This window comes from Cannabis sativa, unplaced genomic scaffold (genome assembly GCF_029168945.1).
Source record: "Cannabis sativa cultivar Pink pepper isolate KNU-18-1 unplaced genomic scaffold, ASM2916894v1 Contig3, whole genome shotgun sequence".
Classification (NCBI taxonomy): Eukaryota; Viridiplantae; Streptophyta; class Magnoliopsida; order Rosales; family Cannabaceae; genus Cannabis; species Cannabis sativa.
The window spans coordinates 2,860,379-2,880,863 of record NW_026870039.1 but is presented as its reverse complement, the minus strand read 5'-3'; the positions used below and the strand labels follow the sequence as shown (position 1 = coordinate 2,880,863).

General features: G+C 33.0%; 1 protein-coding gene across 1 annotated transcript; it reads right to left on the bottom strand.

The window, feature by feature from the left end:
• Positions 1-553: 553 nt before the first annotated feature.
• Positions 554-8,210, bottom strand: LOC115708026 (uncharacterized). The gene is made up of 9 exons (XM_061108033.1): positions 7,884-8,210; positions 2,763-2,893; positions 2,576-2,661; positions 2,379-2,473; positions 1,724-1,820; positions 1,453-1,567; positions 1,214-1,368; positions 987-1,112; positions 554-871 (listed from the first exon to the last, which is right to left on the bottom strand). Exons 1-9 carry the CDS (start codon positions 8,069-8,071, stop codon positions 671-673), a joined length of 1,194 nt encoding a protein of 397 aa, XP_060964016.1. The 5' UTR covers positions 8,072-8,210; the 3' UTR covers positions 554-670.
• Positions 8,211-20,485: the final 12,275 nt, after the last annotated feature.

Sequence of the window (20,485 nt, the reverse complement as noted above, 5' to 3'; positions counted from 1 at the left end):
GTAAGAGGACTAAAATAAATAAAAGGTTTCAGGATTTGTTCGCTTAAGTACATTATCACATAAAGTACCTTGTTATATAATGAATATATCGTAATACATGGAAGATAACACTCGCCATATAATGAGGACCTATTGCCATGATTTTACATTTGTTATTTAGCAAGGATAATCATTAGGCTTGAGTCGTACATTAATATAATGTCGACCAAATGGCAGAATGTAAGAATATTTTCTAATAATGAAGTTATTAATTATATTAATTCTAATTGATTTTATTGAAAGTCAATATTTAATTTAATTGACAAAATATTCTATATATGGTCAACATTATTTAGTTACTAATTTAATTTTTTTTAGTTGCCCAAATTACATATCCTCATTAATTATCAAAATATTATGACAATTAATTGTAGTAGAGACTTTGATGGAAGATCTCACCTATATAAATATAGAGTTTCAGTCCCTGAGCAAATCCCAATTACCCACACTAAACAGTTTCTTTTTCTTTTGCAGATTAAAAGTTTGTGTGGAATTAAAGCTAAAGAATCAATGGTTGGAGGTATTTCAATCTTTTAATGCATATATGTTCAATTTATTCCGCATTTCATACATGATCATATATGTTTCATATAAATGTCTAACACTGTCATGATAAAACCATGCACATAATTCAAAATTTTATGGATCCAAGTCTTTGTGCAGCAGAGGCCAAAGTTTGATCACTCTTACAAAAAGCAAACCTTATGTATCTATTCTGGTACCTATAATCCACCTCACAAAGCTTCTCCAAATACATGTTAGCGTGAAAAAATCCACACCCTGGCACAGCCACCACTCCTACCTTCTCTATCATCTTCTTTACAAATTCCATCTGTTAAGAGAAAAATTTCAGATATTACTCATAAAAATAAAAGGTGATACTTTACTTTAACTCAATACATAGAACCATTATAAGGTACACATGACAAGTAAACAAGATAGAATACATCAGTAAATGGGGAATCTTCAGGAAGCTCTGCAAATAAGAAGAAAGAGCCTTGAGGCTTAAATGCAATCTGAAAACCAACCCCTTCAAGCAACTTGACCATGTAATCTCTTTTGGACTCATAATCCTGAGAATCAATAGGTTTATTTTCAGTGTCAATTTGTAAGTAAGGTAATAAATAAATGCATGTCGTAGTATGAGTTTTTAGTGTTTATTTCTCCTTATTACTTTTTGCAGCAATTCAAAGTATTCTGATGGGGTTGTTAAAGCAGTCAAGGCAGCCTCTTGGAATGGTGCTGGAGCGGAATCTGTGATTTTGACATGAATATTTTTAATTGCTGAGGCAATCAAAGGTGGGGCTATAGCCCATCCAACCCTCCAACCTGATTGAAAATACAATAAAGCTTTAAGTAATCATCCATAAGGTTGCAATAGTTTTCACAAAGATAATCATTAACAAACTTAACCTGTTACACTAAAGGATTTGGACAAGGAAGATGTGATGATAGTCCGGTCTTTCATTCCAGAAAGTGAAGCAAGAGATGTATGTTTGTTATTGTCGAATGTAACATACTCATAAACCTGGAAACACATCCAAAGTTCAAATTAAAAATGGACACAGGGAATGTCTTCTTATATTATAAGAAGTCATCTTAGTGACAGTTAGTTCTTACTCGAAATAAGTTTAGGGAAACTACAAAGCTTACTAAAACTTGAATGTTTGTATCACTACCATACTTCATCTGTTATAGCAAGGCAATCCCTACTGCAACATTCTCCAGCAATAACCTCAAGTTCAACTTTGGTGAAAACTTTGCCAGTTGGATTATGAGGACTGTGCAAAATTTTCTTTAACACATAAGCATGATTTAATATGAAAACAAAAACAGAATGATACGAGGATATTAACACACTTCATAAGATCAGAGTTACTCCAATCATTGTCAACTTGTGGTTGAAATCTCGCAATAGTAACAAAGTAATAGAGCTTAATAGCGCAATACACGTATTTGCTTCACAAGAATAGTGAGCTAAAAAAGCCATTAGAGAATTAGTTCAAAATTTGTGCTGAAAAAAGCCACCATCTTGGATAGACATATAAAGTGTCTATCATTGAAATTGAATGTGAGGATATTAACATATTTATAAGGGCATAAATTGACTCTTAACCATGATAGGGCTAGAATTTATAGTGAAGGGAGCATAATGTGGCTCCATGCTTTTATGTATGTACTATATATTGGAAACTACATCACAAACACACACCTTCACTAGTATAATCTTAATATACCTTAGCGAAATTAGCTAATACTACATTATCATGATTATCCAAACATATCATTAGAAGACTACAATTTCAACGTTATATATTCTTCATGGGAGTCTCTCTAACCTGTTCAAGACTATAGCTTTTGTTTTCTCAGTAAAAGATCTCTTAAGTGTTTCCGGATTCAATGTCCAGTGGGGTGGGTCAAGAGCCACATATACCTGTAAAAGTATAACTATGAATACAAAATATTTTATCTGACAAAAGTATAGCTCTTATTATATAATTCCATGTTAGTAGTAGTTGGTAATGAAGGCACTTACAGGAACCCCTCCAGCCATGGTAATACATGCTTCATATGTTTCAAAACAAGGATCAAACAGTATAACTTCATCATCTTTGTCTATTACTGTAGCAAAGTCCAAAGCACAACAAAAGTAAAAATAAAATAGCTATAACGTTGAATTTTTTTGTTGAAAAAATAAATAAATAAAGATTGAAAAGTTTTACTTGCAAATACAGCTGCTGCAAACGCCTCAGTCTGGCCACAACAAATAGCTATATCAGTTTGTGGGTTGACATCTAAATTATGCTTCTCATTCACTATCTTTGCCAGGTAGTCACATACTCCTTGAACATGCCTTTAAATAATATACATATATTATATACACTATATATATATGTAAATAATGTTACTCCTAATTATGATTGTCCCCATTCCAAAAAAAAAAAAAAAAAAGCTAATTAGCAATTTCCCTCCCCTCAACTTTGACATATACTAAATCATGTCCCTTGAACTTTTTTTGTCGTTAAAAATTCCCCTGAACTATTAAGATTGTTAAATTTAAGAATTTTTATCTAATTTTAGTACAAAAATTCTAACATGGATGAAAGTTCAAAGGACATGATTTAATACATATAAAAATTTGAGGGGCATGATTTGATAGATATCAAAGTCTGAGGAGCATGATTTAGTACCTGAAACAGTAAAATTGAATGAAATTAGACAAAAGTCCTTAAATTTAACAATCTCAATAGTTCAGGGGAATTTTTAACAAGCAAAAAAGTTCAAGGGCATGATTTGGTATAAGTCAAAGTTCGGAGTGAAAAATTACTAATTAGCCAAAAAAAAAAAAAAAATATATCTCACGATTATCCTGCTTAAGTGACATTTATATAATCTTCATTTTGACATGCTTTATAGGGAGGGACTGAAATTAATTTTCAGTACAATTTCTTATGGACACAGACCGATGGGTCCTCTTATTTTTTTTTTTCCTATTCTGTAAAGAAAATATAAGCTTGTACAAGATGTTAAAAATGAAATATGGATTGTTTTCTTATGTTACACAATACACTGTCACCAAAACTCATATAGAATATGTTATACTATTATTATTCACTGATATTCCTCTAATATATTCTTTTCTCCCTTTAATTACCTTACGACCATTCTAAATTCTAATATATATATCTATATAAATAAATTATATGGAGAGAGAATGAGATCTATAGAAAGAAATTAAATTGGGAGCAGTGGTGTTGTTTATTCTGTATAGAGCATGTCGAATGGGGATGAGCAAGTCGAAGGGGATGCTTTAAAGAATACAATGAAATTGATATATTTTTGATATTTTTATTGGATACATATTGTTGGAGTGAAAAAAAAATACTAAAACGGAATATCATACAATAGTACCTTTTATATTTTTCTTTCTTATTTTTTTTTTTAATTATTTTGTTATAAATTAAGAAAATTTAATTAAGTATGGAATTTTATATAATTTAAAAAATAATTTTTTAAAAATATCACTAACTAATGATAGACCTCACTTATAGAAAATATTGAGCATCGTTGATGTATTTTTAGCATATTTTATTAAATGGTTACTATTAAATTGAAAAAAAAAATGTCCTGCAATAATATTTATTATATTTTTTGTATTTTTTTGAATTATTTTGTAATAAAGTAAGAAAATTTTATTATTTGAATAATGTTTTAGATATACTTGCTATTAAAATATTTTAGAGAGCTCGATTAAATTATTTGAGTAAGTTGGAAGAATGGGGGAAAACAATTACTGGCAACTTCAAGCAGCGTATCAATGCATGTAAAAGAGAGCTCGATTTGTTAAAAAACAGAAGGGACATGGCTTCGGTTCAAAGATATAAGGAGGTTAAGAAGCAACTCTTAAAAGTCATTGATCAAAAGGAGGCTTTTTGGAAGCAAAGAGCTAAACAGTTTTGGCTTAAAGAGGGGGATCAAAACACCAAGTTTTTTCATGCCGCGGCAAGTACAAGGAGGAAAACGAATACCATTCAGCAACTGAAAAATGATCAAGGTGTGGAGGTCAATTGGAATTCAGGTTTGGATTGTGTAATTACTGATTATTTTGCTAATTTATTTAGCTCTTCATATACAAATACACAACCTGTTATTGACTGTGTGGAAAGCAAGGTTACACCCGAAATGAATGAGTCATTCATGCTTACTGTTACGGAGGATGAAGTGCGTCATGCGATCTTTGGAATGCACCCCGACAAGAGCCCAGGTCCGGACGGTTTAACCCCGGCGTTTTACCAAAAAAACTGGACAACAGTCGGCTTGGATGTAGTAAATGTTGTACAGCGTTTTTTCACTACTGGGCAGTTTGAGAATGATGTTAACAAGGCCAATGTGGTACTCATACCGAAGACAAGAAATCCGGAACGAATGACGGACTTAAGGCCTATTGCCTTGTGTAATGTTTTATACAAAACTATTACCAAAGTAATGGCTAACCGATTAAAACCAGTCATGGATAATATTGTCTCTCACTATCAAAGTGCGTTCATCCCGGGGAGACTCATTACGGATAATATTATGGTGTCATTCGAAGTGCTTCATTATTTGAAACGAAAGAGGCAAGGAAAGGAAGGATTTATGGCTCTAAAGTTAGATATGAGTAAGGCTTATGATAGGATTGAATGGTGTTATTTGGAAGCAATTCTAATGAGGTTGGGTTTTGCTAACGAATGGACTAAGCTGTTAATGGAGTGTGTTCGGTCAGCCTCTTATCACATTGTTCATGGTGGTAAAAAGATGGGTCCTATTTTCCCTCAAAGAGGCATTCGACAAGGAGACCCTTTATCGCCATACATCTTCATCTTGTGTGCGGAAGGCTTCTCGGCTTTGATTAGGAAATATGAATTGAGGGGGTGGCTTCATGGATGCAAAGTGGCAAATGGCGCTCCTCGGGTGTCACACATGCTTTTTGCGGATGATAGCTATCTCTATTGTAAAGCCACAATGGAGGAAGCTTCCAAGGTTCGGGAATTGCTTACTATATTTGAACATGCTTCGGGACAACAAGTCAATTTTGGGAAATCCTCAATTTTTTTCAGCAACAACACCAATATGACTACTCAAAATCGAATCTGTGCTTTTCTTCGTATGGTGATGGCGGATGAAAATAGCAAGTATCTTGGGTTGCCAAGCACCATGGGAAGGAACAAAAATGCTGTGTTGGGTTATCTCAAGGAAAGAGTCCGAAAGAGAGTTCAGAACTGGGATTCCAAGTTTTTGTCTAAAGCGGGAAAAGAAGTGTTAATTAAAACGGTGGCTCAAGCTTTGCCAAGCTACGCAATGAGTGTCTTCTTGCTTCCGGTAGATATCAGTCATGATATGGAGCAACATATGGCGAAGTTTTGGTGGAAAACTTCAAATACTAAAGACAAGGGGATCCATTGGATGTCATGGGATAAGCTATGTCAACATAAAAGTGTAGGAGGAATGAGCTTTCGTAATTTAAGAGACCATAACATTGCTTTGTTGGGAAAGCAAGGTTGGAGGTTGCTTTCCAATCCGAACTCTTTGGTCTCAAGAATTTTTAAAGCTCGCTACTACCCGAATGGTAATTATCTCACGGCAACTATTGGTAATAATCCGAGCTTTATTTGGCGTAGTATCTTCGAAGCTCAGAATGTAGTTCGGATGGGGACTCGATGGAAGGTTGCTGTAGATAGTAATGTGCCTGTCAAGGGTGAGCCGTGGTTGATAGGAGAAGAGAACCCGTACGTTACTTCAACGCATCCAGCTTTGGACACAGCAGTGGTGAGTAACTTAATGGAGATTGAGGGAGGAAATTGGGACATGGAACTGCTTCATGACTTGTGTAACAGCAGAGACGTTGCAGCAATCATTGTTGTACCAATTCTGCAAAATATTGCAGCAGACGCACTGGTGTGGCACCACGAATTGAGTGGTTCTTATTCCGTCAAAAGCGCGTACAACCTGATCCAAAAAACAAAAGGGGCCTGGAATGAAGTCGAAGCTTCAGCCTTTTGGAATGAACTTTGGCGGTTAAAAATACCTCCCAAAGTTAAAAATTTAATTTGGAGAGGGGGTACCAATTGTCTCTCAACAAAAGTCCAATTGATTACTAAAAGAGTTGATATCAATAGCCTTTGTCCAGTGTGTGGTATGCACAACGAAACAATTATGCATGCCCTTGCTTATTGTCCTATTGCGGCACAATGTTGGGAAAAGGCTAATATAGCGACACCAGTTCAGCAGGAAACCAGTTTTAGGGACTGGTGTGTGGCTGTTTTTCGCACAGCAGGGACTGAAAAAAGGCGCCTCTTTTGTGTTTTATGTTGGGCTATATGGGGTGCAAGGAATGACAAAGTTTGGAAGACTAAAAACTCTAATGCCTCATATATTTTTGCATTCTCCACATGCTATCTTGATCAATGGAATTCGGCTCAAGCTCCTTATTTGGAGACATCACGGACAAGTTTAATGGCCGGGGATGGTTTAGACCGATGGTGTGCACCTAATGCTAATGAAATCAAGGTTAACGTGGATGCATCGATATTTGAGAGTAGTAGTGACTTTGGTTATGGAATGGTGGCTAGAGATGAACATGGTTTTTTGGTAGAAGGTGTCTCAAGGCTTTGTCATGGACATGTACGGCCGGAGTTAGCTGAGGCTATTGGAGTTCGTGAGGCTCTAAGCTGGATCAAAAATAAGCAATGGACTCAGGTGACTCTTGAGACAGACTGTTTGGTGGTGGTACAAGCAATTCGTAATCCAACTCGTATGATCTCTTTATTTGGTGATGTAATTAGAGAGTGTCAAAACTTGCTTGTAGATTTAAGGGGTGTTTCTATTTCTTTTGTGAAACGGTCAGCAAATTTAGTAGCTCATAAGATTGCTAGAGCTGCTATTTCTTACCCTGATCGTGTTTTCAGTATGGGGGATGTCCCAACTGATTTGCTACCATGTTTGGTGGCTGAATTTGAAAGTTAATAAAGTTTGATTACTTTCTTCAAAAAAAAATATTTTAGAATAAAAAGTAAAAAAAAAATGATATAAAAAATAATAAAATAAAATATTATATTTTTAAAGTATTTTCAATAGTTAAATTTTGAAAGATAGCTTTGTTTACACAGTACTATACGCACCTTTAGCACTTTCCTTAATTTTATACCAATAATATTATTAAATAAGCGTCTTTGTTATGCAATGTCTTTGGGAATATTTACATTATACTGAATTATCTTTAGAGAACATACTATTTCTAACGAAATTTAGTCTACAATTATATATTATTTACTAACGTCCCCCAAAAATTGAGTGTATAAACTAACCTGTATTGGTTGAAATCAGAATGAATGGCTGAAATGGCTGCGTTTTTGAGATGAAGAGGTGCTGGGAAATCTGGGAAGCCTTCAGCTAAGTTGATAGCATTGCAAGACTGGGCTAGATGAGATAGTTCTTGAATTGGTGAAGGCTTAAATGTTTTAGCAATAGTCGATAGTTTATTAGCAGCTTCCATTATGTTCCTTGATACTAGTTATCTTCACACTTTGTTTTGAGGTGAGAGAGTTTGACGGTTTGCTCTACTTTGGGCAGAACAAAATAGTTAAACGATAACTCTCAGGGCCTTCACCCAAAATCCTATCTATCTGTCTAAGCTGGCATTGTAAGATAAGATTTTACCATTTTATATTATTTTTTTTATATATAATATTTTTAAATTTTGCAAAACTTTCACATTGATTAGAATATATTATGTTGTAAATTATAAATAACATATTCAATTATCATTTTTTTGTTTGTATTAAGATTACTATTTATATTTTCCTCTTATAGGAGTAGCTAATTAATATAATGTTGCCCAATTAACTTAATTTAGAATTTGTTAATATATTTTATAAAATATCTTTTATATATTATTATAAAATGATTTATTAGTTTGTTAAAATTTATTTTTTTTTCCTTAATTTAAAAAATAAGTAAATTTTTATGTATGTCAAAATAATATTAATTTTTTTTAAAAAATAATAATATAAAAAAAATTCTATAGTAGGGCACCATTTTATGAAATAGGAATAGGAATGAGAATGGGAATAGGAATAGGAATGGAATGGAATAAAATTTAAAATGCATAAAAAAAATTGATAAAAAAATAATTAATTTTTTTTTCTTGTTACATTGGAATGGTCATTCCTTCCTTTTTAAAATGGAATAGTCATTCCACCAAAATGGTGGAAAGAGCATTCCATTGGAATGCCATTCCAATACTTTAAAATGCAACCAAACAAAGGAATGGAATAAAAATTGTTTCTTTTCCATTCCATTCCATTTCATTACCTTCAACCAAACGCCACCTAAAAACATTCAACATTTGTAAGAACTATTTTGTAAAAACTACAACCACTGTTAGTGGAAGTCATATTTGGGCATTAAATAAATTTTGGCACCGTTGCCGGGGAGATAATTTTTGAAAGCTTAGTGAAATCTACAATCAAGAGGTTAGTAACTTTTTTTGTTACATGTTATTTTTTTGTAAATATTGTCTTATGTTGTATAAATATTTGTGAAAAGAAAATTACTAAGAATTCAAATTATGCTCTAAGGTTGCGGTTTTATCCGATCTTCCTTATCAGAAATGATTTCTTGAAAAAAAATATATATATACAAAAAAAAAAAATTGACATCATCTTGTATTTAGTGTCACGAGTATAATTTTATTTTTTTTAAAAAAAAGTCTATTCCCTTTTTTTTTCGCTTTAATTTTTGTCTAGTGTGATTGTTTATATTATATTTTAGTTATTGTTTTCTTTCTTCATTAGAGTTTGATTTGTCTTTTTTAGTACTCTTAGAATTTAAGTCCTTTTAAAAAAAATCATCATAAAATACAAAAACAAAAAATTAATTTCTAAAATTTCTTTCATAAAATACTTAGTATTTGGTACAACGGTGTAATATTTTATACGACACAAACCATATCAGTGTTGGGCCACCATCAGTGTACAATCCAGATACTATTGCAAACTCTTGGAGAGAAAATCTCACGAGTTTTCCATTAATCAAATACTATAACTCATGCCTCTTTTGGCAATCTACCATCCTTAAAACTATCTGGTTTACTAAGGTGCCAAGAAAAAGCCCTTTAGTACTGTCGAGGTCCAAGAGACAACCCAATTGGGAGTAATGTTTAAAAACATCATGGTCAAACTTTGTAAGCCAATTCTTTATTTGGCCTATTACACTTAGCGGGGATTTGATGGTAACTTTAGATTTTGAAGATGTATTAGGACTAATGGCACGAGGTATACATGAAAGTTCTGTTTGTTAATATAGTTTTGGGCATCTACAATAATGTGTGAAATGAATAAAAATATATAAACGATAAGAACATAAATATAAAAAATATAAAAAGAATCACAAATTTAACTAAATGAACAAGGTCGCACGTGGTATGAAAATATATAGTGCGACCATGTGCGACCTTAGTGGTCGTTTATGGTTGTTCAGAGAAAATTCAAGTTACATAGTGTAAATTCAAGGTCGTTCATAGTCATTTAGAGCAAATTAAAGTTCTTTATGAAAAACCGTGTTTTTGTAAATGTCAGTTGTATATAAGAAAATATAAAAAACTGTAAGCGTTTGCAGCAGCAGAAAGTAATTCTGTTACAGCAAAACTGAACAGGCAAAATATAAAATATTTGCAGAAAAATAAATAACTTGACACAAGAGATTTATACGTGGTATGAGTGTTCTCACGAACACTCCTAGTCCACGGGGCCACGCCCAGAGAATGAAATCAATTAATAAAGTATCAAAATTACAAAGACAATTGACTTAAACAAGTTTAGACTCCCTCTAAAGTATTGCCGCAATCCTTTGTAATCCACTTTATGAATCTGACTTCTTGAAACACCTTCAAGCCCGAACTCCATTCGTCTTTGAAGTGTGAGTGCTTACTTTCTCCCGAAGTAAGGCTTCAACAAGTCTTCTCCCGAAGACCAAGTGCTTACTTCCTCCCGAAGTAAGGCTTTATCAAGTCTTCTCCCGAAGACCAATCTCTTGTTCAGTCAAGTAGTTCTTCACAACCTCTAGGATAGAGTAAGAACAGAAATAAACAACTAGAACCTAGATGAACAACTAGGCTCTCACAAAACAAAGAAACACTCTCTTCTCTCACAAGATAAATGCAAAAAATGAATAGTGGAAGAGGTAATTCAAATGGTTGCTCTCTAGGCTCTATTTATAGAACATAGAAACCAAAGAGGCAACCACAAGTTCGAATTAGCAGCTGTACAAAAACTTTCCTAAGAAAACACGATCTGCTACATCAGATTCGGATGCTGACGCAGAAGATCTGACCAGACACGGGAAACTTGCTAAAATCGGGTCCGATCCTCTATCAAAGCTTGATTCCTGCCAAAAATAGATTAGATATTCTGATTGTATCAAGATACAATCGAAATTAATAAGGAAAAGGCAATAATCAAAGTTTCCCTAAAAAAGACAACTTTCCAAAAGAGAATTCCTTCTCTTTTGAGAAGTTTTCAACAAAGGAAAGTTCAGCTGAAAGTGCAACTTTCCAAACAAGGAAAATGGCAACTAAAAACCGAATTTAAAAGGTAAGAAATCGAAAATAAATGCATAGCAATCTTACCATAAATGGAAAAATTATTTTGTCACCTAACTTGCCAAAAAAGGACTTTACACTTTAAAATTGGTTGAAGAACATAAAAGACCATTGTGGTCGCATAGTGTAAATTTAAGATCGTTTATGATTGTTAAGATCAGATTCAAGTTCTTTAAAATTGGTTAAAGACCATAAAAGACCATAATGGTCGCATAATATAGATTCAAGGTTGTTTATGGTCGTTCAGAGCAAATTCAAGTTCTTTAAAATTAGTTGAAGGACATAAAAGACTATTATGGTCGCATAGTATAAATTCAAGGTCGTTCAGATCAAATTAAAGTTCTTTAAAATTGGTTGAAGACCATAAAAGACCACGATGGCTGCTTAATTTAAATTCAAGGTCGTTTATGGTCGTTCAGATTAAATTTAAGTTCTTTAAAATTGGTTGAAGACCATAAAAAACCATGATGGTCGCATCATGTAAGTTCAAGGTCATTTATGGTCGTTCTATGCAAATTCAAGTTCTTTAAAATTGGTTGAAAAATATAATAGACTATGATGGTCGCATAATGTAAATTTAAGGTCGTTTATGGTCGTTCAGAGAAAATTCAAGTTCTTTAAAGTTAGTTAAAGAATATAAAAGACCATGATGGTCACATAATGTAAATTTAAGGTAGTTTATAGTTATTCAGAGCAAATTCAAGGTCTTTTATCTATAAATTATAAAAATCAAAATTATAACCCAAAAGACTATAATAAAATATATATATATGTTACATGTTCATTAATGGGTGGTGTGGGTATTGTAATTGATGCATCACTTGTTGATTCCATTATAATTCTGAATGATTAGTTATTGCAATAAGAGATTGAGAGAAGAAAAGTATTAATGGCTACAACTGAAAAAAAAAATTAAAGAAAAGAAACAAAATGAGAAGAGATAAGGAAATTATTTAGGGTTTACCTTTGTTAGAATGAATCTCAAATTCTTGTCTATGACTGCCACCACTTGCCACCATTCATGAATAATGGGTGGTCTTTTTGGTCTTACCAGCAAGAAGAAGAAAAAGGATGAGAAGAGGAAGAGAAGAAGAAGAATGGTTCACTTGTGACCATTCATGGTCGTTTTAGTCTTATTAGCAAGAAGAAGGAGTGACTTGGGTGAGGAGAAGAGGAGAAGAAGAACAAAAAAGAAAGAGGAGGCTGTAAAAAAGAAAGTTAGGGTTAGTTTTTTGTTTTATTATGAGGTTTTAATTAATTTTGTTTAATATTAAATTAATTTTTTAAATGTTAAATATAAAAAAAAAAAAAAAAAGTCTATTTTGCTAATTTCAATTTTCCAAAAGTCTATTTTGACAAATTTTATAACTTTTGTATAGACATCATTTTCTCTTTTTCTTTTTTTTTTCTAGGAAAGGAATCTCGATTTTCTACAATGGAATCGTTCACGAATCTAGGAGATGCAATCTTCCATTACACATTGCAAAACTAGAATATGCTTATTCGAGAAGACACAAGAATTTTCTAATATTCAATCACATTTGGGAGAAGAATCAAAGTTCTCTACAACTTAAGAGTTACGACAGAGAAATTGATTATTTAAGGAGTGTTAAGCTCCCTCTCTTTTGGCCATGGCAGAAGGTTTTTATGAATCTCTCTCTCTCTCTCTCTCTCTCTCTCTCTCTCTCTCTCTCTCTCTCTCTCTCTCTCTATTTGAGGTGGATTTTCAATCATTTTGCTGAGTAATTTTGTTTTATATAATAAGAATGATGCTGATCTACATCACTTTTGGATGTTTTGAAGAGTGAAATTTAAATTTTGGTATTTGTTTCATTTCTAGCATATATTATATTTCACATTGAGACTAATGTAGGTAGGAGTCCTCCAACTCTCTTTCATTCATTTTTTGGAGTCTCTCTCTCTCTCAATCTCTCTCTCTCTATCTCTATTTGAGGTGGGTTTTCAATCATTTCTTGAGTAATTTTGTTTTATATAATAAGAATGATGCTGATCTACATCACTTTTGGATGTTTTGAAGAGTGAAATTTAAATTTTGGTAGTTGTTTCATTTCTATAATATATTATATTTCACATTGAGACTAATGTAGGTAGCTAACAAGTTTCTACAGGAGTCCTCCAACTCTCTTTCATTCATTTTTTGGAGTCTCTCTCTCTCTCTCTCTCTCTCTCTGTGTCTCTATTTGAGGTGGGTTTTCAATCATTTTGCTGAGTAATTTTGTTTTATATAATAAGAATGATGCTGATCTACATCACTTTTGGATGTTTTGAAGAGTGAAATTTAAATTTTGGTAGTTGTTTCATTTTTAGCATATATTATATTTCACATTGAGACTAATGTAGGTAGCTAACAAGTTTCTACAGGAGTCCTCCAACTCTCTTTCATTCATTTTTTGGAGTCTCTCTCTCTCTCTCTCTCTCTCTCTCTCTCTCTCTCTCTCTCTCTCTCTATTTGAGGTGGGTTTTCAATCATTTTGCTGAGTAATTTTGTTTTATATAATAAGAATGATGCTGATCTACATCACTTTTGGATGTTTTGAAGAGTGAAATTTAAATTTTGGTAGTTGTTTCATTTCTAGCATATATTATATTTCACATTGAGACTAATGTAGGTAGCTAACAAGTTTCTACAGGAGTCCTCCAACTCTCTTTCATTCATTTTTTGGAGTCTCTCTCTCTCTCTCTCTCTCTCTCTCTCTCTCTCTATTTGAGGTGGGTTTTCAATCATTTTGCTGAGTAATTTTGTTTTATATAATAAGAATGATGCTGATCTACATCACTTTTGGATGTTTTGAAGAGTGAAATTTAAATTTTGGTAGTTGTTTCATTTCTAGCATATATTATATTTCACATTGAGACTAATGTAGGTAGCTAACAAGTTTCTACAGGAGTCCTCCAACTCTCTTTCATTCATTTTTTGGAGTCTCTCTCTCTCTCAATCTCTCTCTATTTGAGGTGGGTTTTCAATCATTTTGCTGAGTAATTTTGTTTTATATAATAAGAATGATGCTGATCTACATCACTTTTGGATGTTTTGAAGAGTGAAATTTAAATTTTGGTAGTTGTTTCATTTTTAGCATATATTATATTTCACATTGAGACTAATGTAGGTAGCTAACAAGTTTCTACAGGAGTCCTCCAACTCTCTTTCATTCATTTTTTGGAGTGTCTCTCTCTCTCTCTCTCTCTCTCTCTCTCTCTTTATTTGAGGTGGGTTTTCAATCATTTCTTTGAGTAATTTTGTTTTATATAATAAGAATGATGCTGATCTACATCACTTTTGGATGTTTTGAAGAGTGAAATTTAAATTTTGGTAGTTGTTTCATTTCTAGCATATATTATATTTCACATTGAGACTAATGTAGGTAGCTAACAAGTTTCTACAGGAGTCCTCCAACTCTCTTTCATTCATTTTTTGGAGTCTCTCTCTCTCTCTCTCTCTCTCTCTCTCTCTCTCTATTTGAGGTGGGTTTTCAATCATTTTGCTGAGTAATTTTGTTTTATATAATAAGAATGATGCTGATCTACATCACTTTTGGATGTTTTGAAGAGTGAAATTTAAATTTTGGTAGTTGTTTCATTTCTAGCATATATTATATTTCACATTGAGACTAATGTAGGTAGCTAACAAGTTTCTATAGGAGTCCTCCAACTCTCTTTCATTCATTTTTTGGAGTCTCTCTCTCTCTCTCTCTCTCTCTCTCTCTCTATTTGAGGTGGGTTTTCAATCATTTTGCTGAGTAATTTTGTTTTATATAATAAAAATGATGCTGATCTACATCACTTTTGGATGTTTTGAAGAGTGAAATTTAAATTTTGGTAGTTGTTTCATTTTTAGCATATATTATATTTCACATTGAGACTAATGTAGGTAGCTAACAAGTTTCTACAGGAGTCCTCCAACTCTCTTTCATTCATTTTTTGGAGTGTCCATGAAGTTCAATTCCAAGGCTTGTATAGTCTTTTAGTGTTCCTGTTTCTCTTAATCTTAATAATCTCAAGAATTCTACTATGTTCACAAATTTGGTGGGACTCTAGACAGCTTGGTGGGTAAAAATTATCCAAACTATTGAGTTGTTGGGGTGCATTGGATCAGCTAACTTGGTCCATGTTTGGCATCATAACTAAAAAACTGTTTTTTGTTTTTAAAAACAGAAAATTGTTTTTAAAAACAATTTGGCTTGTTTGGCCTTGTTTTTTAAAAACAGTTTTCAGAAAACAAAGTTACAAAAAACAAGAATTTTGAAAACAACAAAATGTTGTTTTCTATTTTATAAACCAATTCTCTTTTAGTCAATATTGTTTTTAAAAATCACTAACCAAACGTGACTTGTGTTTTAAAAACTTCAAAAACTATTTTTTGTTATCATTTCTAAAAACAATTTTTTAAAACAAAAACTGAAAACAATACCAAACATGCTCTTGGTGTTTGATTTTTCTATTCTTGTTTATTTATAGTGAATTTTCCCTTTATTATTGAAGAGTCTTGGTTAATTGGATCAAGAACATGTTAATTTAACTTGTGGTATAATTTTTTGTTTCAATAGAAAGCTTGGGAGGTCGCATAGGCTCCCTTGAAAAAATTGATGATGATGGGACATGATGTCAATCGCTGGAAGTACAGTGCATTTGTTTAGCATTAGAATTAACTTCTCTGCTCTTTGGCAGCCCATTAGCGCCTTATAGGTGTAGAAAAGGGTAAGGATACAGAATTAATTTTTGAGCATTGCTATTGGGCACCAGTGGTGTCTAGCACCCTTAAGATGTGTCGCCTTACGATTGACTAGCGATACTCCCTAAAAGTTATTATATTAAACTATATGGGACCCGATACTAAATTACACCAATAGCGATATTAACACATAAGAAGGTGCTTGGCATCACTGGTGCCTTTTAGCATTTCTCTTAATTTTTTTGTACTAGTTTTCCTTTACTATGTGTTTTAATGTGTAATAACATAACAAGAAATATTAGTTAAAAGGTAACTATATATAAAATTAGAGGATAATCTACACTTTAAAGTGCAAATAAATTCATTTAGATGAGATGGCTTCTTATATTTGTAATTTCCATTCACAATTACTTGTTGCTTTGATGTATCATATTTTATGATTTGTAGTTACTTATGTTTAGACGACACTTTTCTATTCTCACGACACTAAAGTAATTCTTGTTATTTTTGGTTTTAAATCCACAATTTTTGAGCCTTATAAAGATAGCAAGGTTGACCTTCTTGCTCCAAAGTTGTTCATTGCCCTTAATTTAGGAGGTCTAACTCTAAGGCGTTTGGTTGGAAGGAATGAAAATATAAGAATAGGAATGAGAATGAAAATAGGAATAGGAATGGAATGGAATAAAATTTAAAATGCATAAAAAAAATTAATAAAAAAATCATTAAATTTTTTTTCTTGTTACATTGGAATGGTCATTCCTTTCTTTTTAAAATGGAATAGTCATTCTACCAAAATGGTAGAAAGAGCATTCCATTGGAATACCATTCCAATACTTTAAAATCCAACCAAATAAAGGAATGGAATGAAAATTGCTTTCTTTCCATTCCATTCCATTTCATTACCTCCAACCAAATAAAGGAATGGAATGAAAATTGCTTTCGTGATTGTTTCACTCTCCATATTTTTTAGTTCCTTATCATTTTTTTCCTAATAATCTTTAGCAATCCAGTACATGTTGAATGATTCACACTTGGTCATCATGTGTTCTAGTGAATGATTATGAGAAAAAAATAGATATTCCCAATTGGGATAAGTTTATTCTTTAGTATTTATTTTTTCTCTCATATATATGGAAATGAAAGACTTTATATGTACTTAGTACTTTCATGTAAATATTTTAGCAAATTAGAAATTAATTTAGTTATTTTTCTTCTAGAACATTGAGATTTAGTACAATCCAATTGATTAAGGTTTTGAATTCTTAACTTGTCCTCACATTATTACATCTAAACTGTTTGCACAGAATAGTTTCAATGTAATGAAACATGGGTCTTTTTGCTGTGGCAGAACCCCACAAAAAAGTAAAGGAAGCATAATCTGTCGTGAGGTAACTAATTATTTTATTTTCCTTTTTTCTTAAAAGATTTTGGTATTGGCAGAAGAATAATATGACATTTGTTTTCTTCTCATACACATACTAGTATTTTCACAACTAGAAAAATTTTGGAAAGAATAGTTGTCTAACATCTTTTCATACAAATGGCATGGAATCTTTTAAAAGGTATGTATACACACATAAAAATAATCTATAAAATTAAAATTGTGAGAAACTAATGGATGTACTGTAATTAATAATAACTGTTCAGAAATTAGCCACACACAGTTGGGAAATGTCTTATTTTGTTTTATTTGTCAAAGATAGTAAAACAACTTTAAGTAGCTTACATTAAATTTTACTATTAATTCTATGCTTCTTGTGTTTATTAAGCATTATTATGTCTTAGATTTTGTTTTCTGATTGGTACTTAATGTGTTGTTAAGCAGGACATGTTGTATGTTGTAATGTGGCCTAGAAACTAAGTCTTAAATAAATGTACTTAGGACTTTCCAATTGTATTATCGATTTTATTGTTAAGTTGATTATGTTGGTTTTGTCTATAAATAGACTCAACTAACCCTTAGCTTGGTGTGATTCATTTTAATTACTGAAATAAGAAGGTGAGAGAGAGAGAGCTTGAGTACTGGTTCTGTGAAACCAGCTACTGGTGTTCACTATTGGATGTATCTTTCTTCTCCCCTTCTTCTTGGTTGAATCACCAACTCTTGTGTAATCATTCTTTGTATAATTGGTTAATGGCAAGTGCCTCAATGGCTGAATTTTAATTTCATTCTCTTTAGTTAATTTCAGTTTGTTCTTTACTGTTTTTACTTGCATTTCTTTATGTTAAGATTTGCTAGATTGTTAATGACTTTAATCAATTGAGTTTGTTCTTGATATTGGATGATGTGGTCGGTTTGATCACATCAAATGGTATCAGAGCCGAGGTTCAATTCAAGGAAATCAAGAAGGGTTTGATTAAAGTTTCATAGCAGCAAGATTGAAATCAAGAAATGGCAACAATTAAGTATGAGGTTGATAAGTTTACAGGAGCTAATGACTTCAGCCTTTGGAGAATCAAGATGAGGGCCTTGCTGGTGCATCAAGGCATTGCTAAAGCCATTAATGTAGATGCATTGAAGGAAATTGAAGATGCAAAGATGAAACAAGAAATCGAGACAAAAGCACATTCTGCCATTCTGCTCAGTCTTGGAGATGAAGTGCTAAGAGAAGTTGCTGATGAGGAGAAAGCTCTTGGATTATGGGAAAAGCTTGCTGCAATCTACAAGAAGAAGTCCCTTGGAAATAAGTTGTACTTAAAGAAGAAACTGTACACCTTGAGGATGGAAGATGGCAAGGAACTTAGAAGACACCTAGATGATTTTAACAAGATTGTTCTTGATCTGAACAATATTGGTGTAAAGGTAGATGAGGAGGATCAAGCTATTATCCTACTGAGTTCTCTGCCAAAATTGTATGAACATTTTGTTGATACAATTCTTTATGGAAAAGACACTCTCACAATGTTAGAAGTGAAAGCTGCATTGAACTCCAAGGAAATTCAAAGCAAATATGATGTGAAAACAGAGCACAATGGTGAGGGGCTATTTGTCAAAGGAAGGCATGACAAGAAGGTTCACAAGAACTCCAAATATGGTGGTGATCGAGGGAACCAGAAGACAAAGACAGGTTCAAGAAACACAACTGACAAGAAATGTTTCTATTGCAAGAAAGAAGGGCACTTCAGGGATGAATGCCTTGCCCTGAAAAACAAACTGAAGAAAGAAAAGAACAAAGAAAAAGGGCAAGCAGATGTTGCTGATGGGTATGATTCAGCTAGTGTTCTTGTTGTGTCTAATACAGACTCTGGACAAGAATGGATACTTGACTCAGGCTGTTCCTTTCACATGTGTCCTTGTGAAGAACTGTTTTGTAATCTTGAGAAGAAAACAGGGGGTACTGTTTTATTGGGTGACAACAAAGCATGCACAATTCAAGGGACTGGTTCAATTGTGATGCAAATGGAGGATGGTGTTCAAAGAATAATTACTGATATCAGGTATGTCCCTGAACTCAAGAGAAATCTCTTGTCTATTGGTGTCTTAGCTTCTAAAGGCTGTAAAATTAAAATAGATGAAAACTCACTCAATGCATTAAAGGTTCAACTACTGTAATGAAAGGAGTATATAGAAATGGTTTGTATTTTCTCAATAGGAAAACAGTTACTGGCCTAGCTTCAAATGTTACAGGTACAGGTGATGATGACTTGACAAGGTTGTGGCATTTGAGATTGGGACATGTGAGTGAAAGAGGCTTGATGGAATTGAAGAAACAAGGAATTCTCAAAGGGAAGGTGTCATGCAAAATGGATTTCTGTGAAGAGTGTGTATATGGCAAAAGCTGCAGACAGAAATTCACACCAGCCAAGCACACTACCAAAGAGCAATTGGCATATGTTCATTCACATCTTTGGGGTCCTTCAAGGATTCCCACACTTGGAGGTGCTTACTATTTCATGAGTATCATTGATGATTACTCAAGAAAGGTGTGGGTATATCTTTTGAAAACCAAAGATGAGGCTTTCAACACATTTGTCAATTGGAAGAAACTACTTGAGAATCAAACAGGCAAGAAGCTCAAGAAGATTAAAACAGACAATAGATGGGAATTTTGTTCAAAACAGTTCAAAGAATTCTGTAGCAAAGAAGGTATTACAAGACACTTGACTGTTAGAGACACATCTCAACAAAATGGCTTGGCAGAGAGGATGAATATGACACTACTTGAGAGGATTAGATGCATGCTTAAAGGAGCTGGTTTAGAGAGAAAATTCTGGGGTGAAGAATTGAACAGTGCATGTTATCTAATTAATAGATGTCCTTCTATTGGTATCAATTTCATGACACCTCAAGAAAAGTGGACTGGAGAAGCTCAAACTTATGACCATCTAAAGGTCTTTGGGTGCACTGCCTATGCTCATGTGAGGCAAAACAAATTGAAGCCTAGAGCAGTGAAATGCATGTTCTTGGGGTATCCTAAAAGTGTCAAGGGATACAAGCTCTGGTGTCTTGAACCAGGATTCAAGAAGTGTATCATCAGTAGGGATGTCACTTTTAGAGAAGAGGAAATGGCCATGAAACCCCTACCAAATCCAAAACTATACACAGAAGAGTCTCACAGTAGAGTCAATCTTGAGGTAGATCAGACACATAGTTTGGATGAAGGTACAGACATTGATGA

What these genes read in the sequence shown, in the direction of transcription:
- LOC115708026 (XM_061108033.1), bottom strand. Translation starts at nt 8,071, where the DNA reads ATGGAAGCTGCTAATAAACTATCGACTATTGCTAAAACATTTAAGCCT. An exon ending in CCATGGCTGGAGGGGTTCCT is followed by an intron (nt 2,474 to 2,575) that starts GTAAGTGCCTTC and finishes ATACTTTTACAG; the next exon opens with GTATATGTGGCTCTTGACCC. An exon ending in AAGATTCCCCATTTACTGAT is followed by an intron (nt 872 to 986) that starts GTATTCTATCTT and finishes TTCTCTTAACAG; the next exon opens with ATGGAATTTGTAAAGAAGAT.